Raw genomic sequence first — 9,084 nt, forward strand, 5'->3', positions numbered from 1 at the left:
CTAGCTGGTTCAGAATGTTAAGAATAGAAAAAAAAAAACAATTATAGTCCATCAATAATCGACGTCACGCTATTTTATGATTTTGTAGTGCATATTCACACAAGTCAACTAATTAATTGGACATATAATACCTAAGTTTTTGTTTTTGTTTCCTTAAGCACTTTTTTTCTCCATATAAGAATTGATGGAGGTGTTTTAATTTAATAAAAGGATATAGATCTAGACCTATTCCATAGATGAAGAAACAGTATGCCTGTATACGTGTAAGGATTTGTTAGTTAGCAGAGGTTGATTTTACTCAAAACATGTTGAATTTAGATCAGAGTTTCTTCCAGGCATATCTTCCCAGGCATTACCCCCCCCCCCCCACGAAGAAAGTCTACCGACCCCCCCCCCCCCCCCCCCCCCCCGGAACGCAATGTAATTCACGTAATAAAGAAATATATACTTTTACCTGTGTCCCCCCCCCCCCCACTCCGGTAAACTTAGTCCGCCGCCTCCCCCTCCACGAAAATATCAAGTGCTCCCCCCCCCCCCCCGGAGAAAAAAGTCTGAAAGAAACACTGATCTAGATCCATACATTCGTATCACCATTTGATAGTGAAGAGTTTAGAAATTCGAGTAAAAATTAGTTCTGGGTAGGCCTACATCGATCAAGCTTTTTAAAATGCGAAATTAAGGTAAAATAAAAATGGTTTAAAAATAACGTATAAAAAAAATGACATTAAATGACGTCACACTTTCCAAATCTCTTCCCCTGTGATTGGGGCGTCATTCCCAGACGAAGGGAGCAGTTTCCTATCAACAAAATTATCTGTGATGTTAAAATTAAAAATAGCTCGGGCTTCGGTTGAACAAGACCCTAAAAATAGAAATATTTCGTAATATATCTTATGAATCAGTCCCAAATACGACAACATATTTTTCAAGTTTATTTGTTTTATTGAGAGATTCCGTTACCGATAAAACACAGATCTTATTCGCTTATTATTATACAAAATTAGGTACAGTTCTTCAGTTATGGACATTAATTTCTACTTATTACTTTTAGGGCCTATTGTGTATTCAGTGTGTGTAGTGTAGTCAGTAGTGTCGTATAGGCACTGTAAATTAGTGTGTAGGCTTTGCTTTTTATTTAACGGGACTACACAATCTAGAACTTAGTTGGCTTATTACAGTAAAAATCTAATTTAATACTTTCGGGCGTAGAATTAGTATAATAAATTTAGATAAAAGTATTTTAAGTTAGGCCCTACAAACATTTGAAAGAAAAAAACTCACGAATACCCAACAAGGGAACTAACTGGAAATATTCGCCAAAATTTTGACCAATCAAATAAAAACATTCTCTTTGTCTCGGTACGAATATTTATCGTTTTTATTATTCACTTACACTTCCTGCTTATTGAGTCAGAGTCACCATAGAGTGATAAACATTCAGAAAACCTAAAAATCGAAATCTCTAGGCATTTAAACTTTTCCTTAGAAATTATTCTAGCAATATTTTTAAAATGAGTTTTATCAAGAATCTATTAGCTGGTGGTAAAAAGGATAAAACTCCAACTCCACAAGAAGGTATACAAAGACTTCGAGAAGTGGAAGAAATGTTAATGAAAAAATCTGATTTTTTGGAGAAAAAAATAGAAGCTGAGATTGCTATTGCTAGAAAAAATGGAACCAAAAATAAAAGAGGTACAGTATATTTGAGTAGGCCTATATTCTAAAATATTCTTTTTTTTTTACTTTACTGTGTTTGCTAGTTATCTTGTCTCCGACTAGATCTAGATCTAGATTCTAGATCTAGAATTCTAGATTCAACTTTCAACTGCTAGGCTAGAAGTAAAGTAGAGTAGAATCTAGAATCCTAGTCAGTAAGTTAGTGAGTAAGTCCTAGCCTAGACTTAGAATAGAAGATTGTCTCAGTTCAGTCAGTCAGTGACAGCCTAACAGTAGTCTAACTGAAGTTGACTAATCAATACGACAATAACTCTCTACTCTCTATTTTGTCATGTCGAATATCATCCACTCTATACCCCAGACTGTAGTCAATACAGTGAGTAAGTAGGCTAACTTTGGGTAAGTTGGCCTATAGGCTTACATAAAATATAGTGTTTAGGCCTAAGGCCTATTAATTAATTATTAATAGCCCTACTAATTATACTTATAGCCTTAGACCTGGGCTAGAAAGAACAAACAATCTACTAAACACCTTGTAAACTTGGTTCAGTCTACTCTTGTTTGTGCTAGTATAGGTGGTAATCCTTTTTGTTGTTCGTTCATTGCAAGGGCGGAAAGTGGAACTAACCTTTGTGCCCAAACTTATACCTGATTCTTTGTTATCGTTTTGTCCCAAAAGAAATACACTATTGGTCTTGCTGAATCTATTCAACATCTAAATATTAAACATAGACATGCCAAACAAGACATTTTGGTCGTTAGCCTTATGGCCAGTTAGCCATCTGTTCATTCATCATTCATGTAAAAATAAATCATCTTAAAATTGCCTTATGATAGATTAATTAAATTATTATTTAATTAGCTGAAAAGAATGACAAAGTTTATTTCTACAAATAAAAATTACTATGTAACCTAACATTGAGCATGTTCCTGACCCTAGACATTAACCAAATCCTAACCATGTTCATTACTATACCAGCAGTACCTACTAATAATAATTGAAGGAATATAAATTAAAATCTGTAATTTGTTTTGTTTAGTTGCACTTCAAGCTTTGAAACGCAAGAAGCGCTATGAGAAACAGCTGCAGCAGATAGATGGAACACTGTCAACTATAGAGTTCCAGCGTGAAGCTCTGGAGAATGCCAGCACAAACACAGAAGTCCTCAACGTCATGGGTGTGGCAGCTAAGGCACTCAAGGGTGCTCACAACAATCTGTAAGTTCATGGTGTGAATCTGTCTTAGGGTGCTCACAACAATCTGTAAGTTCATGGTGTGAATCTGTCTTAGGGCCCTCACAACAATCTGTAAGTTCATGGTGTGAATCTGTCTTAGGGTGCTCACAACAATCTGTAAGTTCATGGTGTGAATCTGTCTTAGGGTGCTCACAACAATCTGTAAGTTCATGATGTGAATCTGTCTTAGGGTGCTCACAATAATCTGTAAGTTTCCAGTGTGAATCTGTCTTAGGGTGCTCACAACAATCTGTAAGTTTCCAGTGCGAATCTGTCGTAGGGTGCTCACAACAATCTGTAAGTTCATGGTGTGAATCTGTCTTAGGGTGTTCACAACAATCTGTAAGTTTCCAGTGTGAATCTGTCTTAGGGTGCTCACAACAATCTGTAAGTTTCCAGTGTGAATCTGTCTTAGGATGCTCACAACAATCTGTAAGTTTCCAGTGTGAATCTGTCTTAGGGTGCTCACAACAATCTGTAAGTTTCCAGTGTGAATCTGTCTTAAGGTGTTCACAACAATCTGTAAGTTCATGGTGTGAATCTGTCTTAGGGTGCTCACAACAATCTGTAAGTTTCCAGTGTGAATCTGTCTTAGGGTGTTCACAACAATCTGTAAGTTTCCAGTGTGAATCTGTCTTAGGGTGCTCTCAACAATCTGTAAGTTTCCAGTGCGAATCTAGCAGATGAGTGAGTGTACCTGTTTTTGTAATGTGATCTATTTGTATTAGATGATGGGAGGTGTGATTGTTACTTACCTTTGTTTCCAGGGATGTCGACAAGGTGCATGATTTGATGGATGATGTTGCAGAACAACAAGACGTTGCTAATGAAATTTCTGAAGCTATCTCACATCCTGTAGGCTTTGGTCAAGATCTTGATGATGTAAGATTCTTCATTTTTAATTATTCAAAATTAATTGTTGGCTCATCTGAATTTAGTCTAGATAGTTTTAAAAAAAAATGGATGTTGATTTAGTTGTTTGTGAATACCTATTGTCCTGGTTGGTCAAGAAATGTTGTGTCTGCAGGATGACCTGTTGGCAGAGCTGGAAGAGCTGGAGCAGGAGGAGCTGGACAGACAGCTGCTGGAGGTTGGTGGGACAGAGGACCTGCCCAGTGTCCCCACTGCTGAACCTGTTGATCGGAGACCTGCGGCTGCATCATCAAAAGGTGGGTAGTGCAGGGGTGCCTACTTGTACAATTTTTACAGAATATTTTATGATTTCAGCATGTAGGCTGTGATATTAAGATTATGCCCAAACTGTTGCTCTTTAGCTCACTTTAAAAAATTAAATCTTCGTCATTGTCCATTAGTATTTTATCCCTTGTATTTAAAAGAAAACATTTTGTATCTAGCTTATGAGAGAAATCCAGGTTCAAATTACAATATGTGTTTCTTTTGTTTTTGTTGAAAAAAATGGATTTACTTATAATTGCTTTAGTTTATTAATATTTTTTGGGGCAGGCAGCCCTGCTAGTGGCTGAGGTATAATGGGGTAAGGCTATGGTAAAGTTGGGGATGGGGGTTGAGATATGTAATCTGGAGAAAGATAAATTTGTTGATAAAGGTTGAACTGAGTTGTTAGTAAAGAGATATGGTTTGATTTTGTGATAAGTGAGAAATGTGGTTATGGGTGTAATTGGTAGGGGAGGGAGATGTTAATCATTTTAACTCTGTATTTACTTGTTTATATTTTATTTTGGTGTCCAATTTTTCCCTATAAAGAATTTAAAAAAAAATTCATTTAAATACTTCTCCCTAATATTTTATTGAAATTTCCAATTTTCACCTGGAAATGATAAATTTGTTTAGGGGAAATATAGCCATACACCCTCCTTTGTGACACCAAAAATGTTACCAGGGTTCAGTTACATCTCTGATATCTTTAGTGTGAAAGGATGATAACAGTCGTTCATTGCCTGCATTACACTCATACTGTGTTTACTTTTTATTACTTTATTTTTGAATTATTGAATGTTTTTAAATTGCATTAAGAAATAGTCATGTTTAGTGGACCATATAAAGTAATTCATTTTATACAGTTAGTGGGCAAAACATTACTAATTAAGCACTGTGATGAATTTTAGTAAATCTTGAATTAATATTCTTCTTCTTATTTACTCAGAAACATATATTGCTGGTAAAAATATTTCTCTTGCAATTGATTCTTGCTTAATGTTGTAGCATACAATGTTAGAGTGTCCCTATGAAAGGCTACAAAAGCTCCTGGCTGGTATCCAGATCTGAAGCTTGAGTTCACTCAGCTTTTTGTTTGCTGAATGTAAATGACATTTTGCAAGCCACATCTGTCTTCATAGAATCAGTTACACTAATGTAACTGTTAGGTTCAATATATTAACAAATGTATTTTCCTTGATGTTCTTTCAGCCCACACCAAGGAAGCGGACGATGATTTGAAGGAATTAGAAATGTGGGCGTCATAGAAACCATCCCTGGACTATTTTATTTGAATGGATATATCAGCTGGGGGAGGAGACTTTGTGATACTATTTTTTCTTGTGGTTGCTCTGGTAACAATTGTGTAGGTTTGCTCTGTTACTGTAGCCAGCAGGGGAAGTAACCCACTGGTTTGTTTACCTATGCATAAGTGTTTGATGTGAGGTATTTTAATGGGGGTTCTGTCATCCAGTTTTATCTCATGTTTTTTTAGGGTTCCCTTAGTTTAAAAAACTTTGAGATATTTAACGTCAGTTATTGCTATACAGGGAAGTGTGTTGACCAACTTGAATAAGATACAGAGAGAACTAAGTTTAGAACATGCTGTCAAGTTGTTTGGTTGTATATAATCAAAAAGTCTTTTGTGTCATAAACTAGTGTTTTACTGGCATCTGTTTTGTGTCCCATTACTTCATCATGTGAGAGAGAAAACAAACAAGAATCTGAAGGCTATGTTAGCCGAATCATGACAAAACAGTTGAATCAAGTTTTGCATTTAGTTAAGGGTACAGGATTTTTGTTTACATAAATAATACAATTTTTTTGTAAATTTTCCCCCCTCAAGATTATTTTGTATAGTTTTTATTCCTACTGATATAAATAAAGACAATCTGTGTTTGAAATATACTTCTTACTTCACTAAAGGGAAAATTGTTTTTTCTAAAATATTATGTCATTACATTTAAAATAAAGTAAAAATACTTGACATGAGCTTACAGAAATTGGCCAGTGTAGAAGTAGATTTTGTTCTGTAAGACCAGACATGCTTAACTTAGCTTTCTGTTTTTTCTAGAGTTTGTTGTGTAAGTAAGGACCACACTTGCTTAACTTTCAGTCTCTTCTCTATACTAGCATACCAGTCTGTTTTGATGACTGGTAGAGTGACCCAGCTGAATGAATATTTTATTTCCCCTGATAACCATAGTGCATTATTTCTTTAAAAGAATATTTGTTTTGACTATTATTTTTTTTGTCCAACTTCTGTCTGGTTTATTTTTAGATATAGTTTTATCAATGTTTCTGGTCATTAAATTATAACTTATTTATAATTTATCTGCTAAAGAGAACAAAAGATAAAACTTAGAAAATTGAACTAAAGTGCCAGTCCCTTGTAATGTTGTGATGAGGGTTTCTTGATGTTATCCATGTAGTGTTGACTTGGCTAAGGGGCTGCAACCCTGCTCTATTTTTACTTGTGGTGTCTTGTGTGGATCTCAACTCAATGTTGATTCTTCTCTCTTTAGGGGCCGCAACTGTGTTAACCTACTATTTATGCTTGTATGAATTTCTCAACTGAGTTGCCATCTTACCTCCCTTGTATTCAGACTGAAAGAGTACTTGCCCCTCTAGATGTTAATCAGCACCTGGCAACCAGTTTTTATAAATTTCTTGATGTTCTAAATGTTGTGTGGTCGATCATTTATTGCTGATTTAAAACTGAGGCGATACTTGCAAATGATGATAAAAATAATTGAATGTTTTATGTATCTAAAAATAGAATAAAGAAATACTGAGTGCGAGTCAGTCATGCATGTTGTTTCATTTGTAGTTACAGACCAATTTATTTCACAATTACATAACTTTGGTATTGGTGGCTGTTTCTACTATATATTCATAATGTTTAAAATTTCTGTCTTTATAAAAATTGTCGGTTGAAGTGATGTTTTAATGTTATTACTCTTTAGTAATATTTTCATGCAGAATTACCTACCTTAAATGATTCACAGAGTTATGTCCCTTTAAAAAGGAAACAGTTACAGCTCTGGAGTGGGAGGGTCAATATTTCTACCTGTTGTCAGGTGTTTATTGAGGGTCAACAAAGCAACTATTGTAGCTGTACCAACAGACATTGTTTTCCCCTCCCTGTTTGGTGACTCTGGGGGGAGGTGTGGCTGAGTGTTTGTCTTTTCATGAATGACTGTTCTGTTGTTGCCATGATTTTTACTTTGATTCTACAAACATCTACAATATGAAATTAAAAGTGTACCATAATGTTGTTACATGTGTGGGCTTGTTATTTACACTTGATGTATTATCTATGTGCTAATTGTAATACCACCACTGCCCTGTGACTAACAAATGAGACAAATACCTTATTTCAGTTTTTTATGCTGACACCTTACTCATCCCACTTGTATGAGTTCATTTATTTTTTGTTGTTTTTAAAATTAATACAGTCCTTTGTGGTTCATTTATTGCTGCCTAAGTAGATCGCGGATTGCTCAAAAACAAAATTTCAGGAAAAATGTGTGTGGTCGTGTCTCAGAGACATTCGTGAGTTATCAACGGAGCTAATGGCTCTCAGTTGAATGCTGACCGTAGCAATATCAGGCAGATTCTGAGCCTGGTTCTGTGTCTGAGTGAAAGACGAAAAACATCGAAAATAAACTACTAAAATTTTGGACGATTTTAAATGTATAAATATGATCTGAAAAAAAAAACCATTATTACTTAGTGTTCTTGTTTTTAAAATCGGAAATATTACAGCCAAATATTTGATGCATAAAATTCCTCAACACCAGCAGGATTTTGTTTTTTCCTCTTTTTGCAAAACTACTCATTGTTTAAAAAAACACAGTTGTGAGACAGTGGGGTTGAAGAAAAATCGAAATTCCTTCTTATCTTCCATATTTATATTGATCATAACTCATGCGTTAAGGCTAACCACCTTAACACTAACTTGGCCGAGGGCGTTTCTGTTCAAAAACTGAAACAAATAATTCACATAGCTTCGTGGCTGATAATATTTAAAAGGAGAATTTGTAAACAATCTTGCAGCGCTAGTTGATAGATCCGTAGATTAATGGTGGTGATATTATTACAGAACAGAAGTTGTTTTATTAGAATAGCACACAGTTGTATTAATTATTGAAAATCTGATCAAGATGATAGGACATAATATCCGCAGTACAGGGCGCGAAACAATGGAGATGTTGAGAGCTAAAGTCAACAATTGTTCTGCCAAATATCGATTTTAGGCCATATCAAAAAGATGTTATTGTTTGTTATTTTATTGGAACAAAAACTTTTTTTTAGAAATTGAGCTTAATTAATAAAAATCGATTCAGCAATGTACTGAAAAAAGCAAAATTATGAGCTAAGAAAATTAGAATTTGTAGGTGGTCCGGGTTTACAAGGCAGGTTAGTGTATGGTTCCATCTTAAAATGTCAGGTAGGTTGGTACAGGGAAACGTGTGTACAATTTCTTCCATCTACTTTCTATCAAGTTGTATTGTATTCAAGTTTTTTTTTTAATTAACTGTGAGTTTTTAAATGTCGCATTTTTTCAGTTCATTTTTTCAGGCTAGTAAAAATATATAACACTAGCCGTCCCGGCCAGGCCCTGCTCTGGCTTCTGTGAAAAACCTTTCTGTTAAAGACCATTACCTGTGTGTTTAGTAATCATCATAAACCCGGCATTGCCCACCCAAACCACAACCAACCAAAACAACAAAACGCAAACATAACGCTAACACAATTACAAATACAAACGAAAACAAAAACCTAACAACAAACCCAACCACAAACACCAATACAAACACAAAGAAAAAAACAAACAAAAAAGCAAACGAAAACAAAAACCTAACAACAAACCCAACCACAAACACCAATACCAACAAAAAAAAAAAAAAAAAAAAACAACGAAAAAGCAAACGAAAACAAACCAAATCCAAACGCAAAACCAACCAAAAACACAAATACAAACCCAAACAA

General features: G+C 34.9%; 1 protein-coding gene across 1 annotated transcript; it reads left to right on the forward strand.

The window, feature by feature from the left end:
* Positions 1 to 990: 990 nt before the first annotated feature.
* LOC131944224 (charged multivesicular body protein 4c) lies at positions 991 to 7,366 on the forward strand. Its single transcript, XM_059304763.1, has 5 exons — positions 991 to 1,692; positions 2,718 to 2,895; positions 3,681 to 3,795; positions 3,941 to 4,082; positions 5,302 to 7,366. The coding sequence occupies exons 1-5, from the start codon at positions 1,512 to 1,514 to the stop codon at positions 5,355 to 5,357; spliced, it is 672 nt and encodes a 223-aa protein (XP_059160746.1). The 5' UTR covers positions 991 to 1,511; the 3' UTR covers positions 5,358 to 7,366.
* The last annotated feature ends 1,718 nt before the right edge of the window (positions 7,367 to 9,084 follow it).

The sequence above is a fragment of the Physella acuta genome, unplaced genomic scaffold (assembly GCF_028476545.2).
Source record: "Physella acuta isolate Inbredline_101_S28 unplaced genomic scaffold, ASM2847654v3 ptg000486l, whole genome shotgun sequence".
Taxonomy (NCBI): Eukaryota; Metazoa; Mollusca; class Gastropoda; family Physidae; genus Physella; species Physella acuta.

What these genes read in the sequence shown, in the direction of transcription:
- LOC131944224 (XM_059304763.1), top strand. Translation starts at nt 1,512, where the DNA reads ATGAGTTTTATCAAGAATCTATTAGCTGGTGGTAAAAAGGATAAAACT. An exon ending in TGGAACCAAAAATAAAAGAG is followed by an intron (nt 1,693 to 2,717) that starts GTACAGTATATT and finishes TGTTTTGTTTAG; the next exon opens with TTGCACTTCAAGCTTTGAAA. An exon ending in AAGGGTGCTCACAACAATCT is followed by an intron (nt 2,896 to 3,680) that starts GTAAGTTCATGG and finishes CTTTGTTTCCAG; the next exon opens with GGATGTCGACAAGGTGCATG.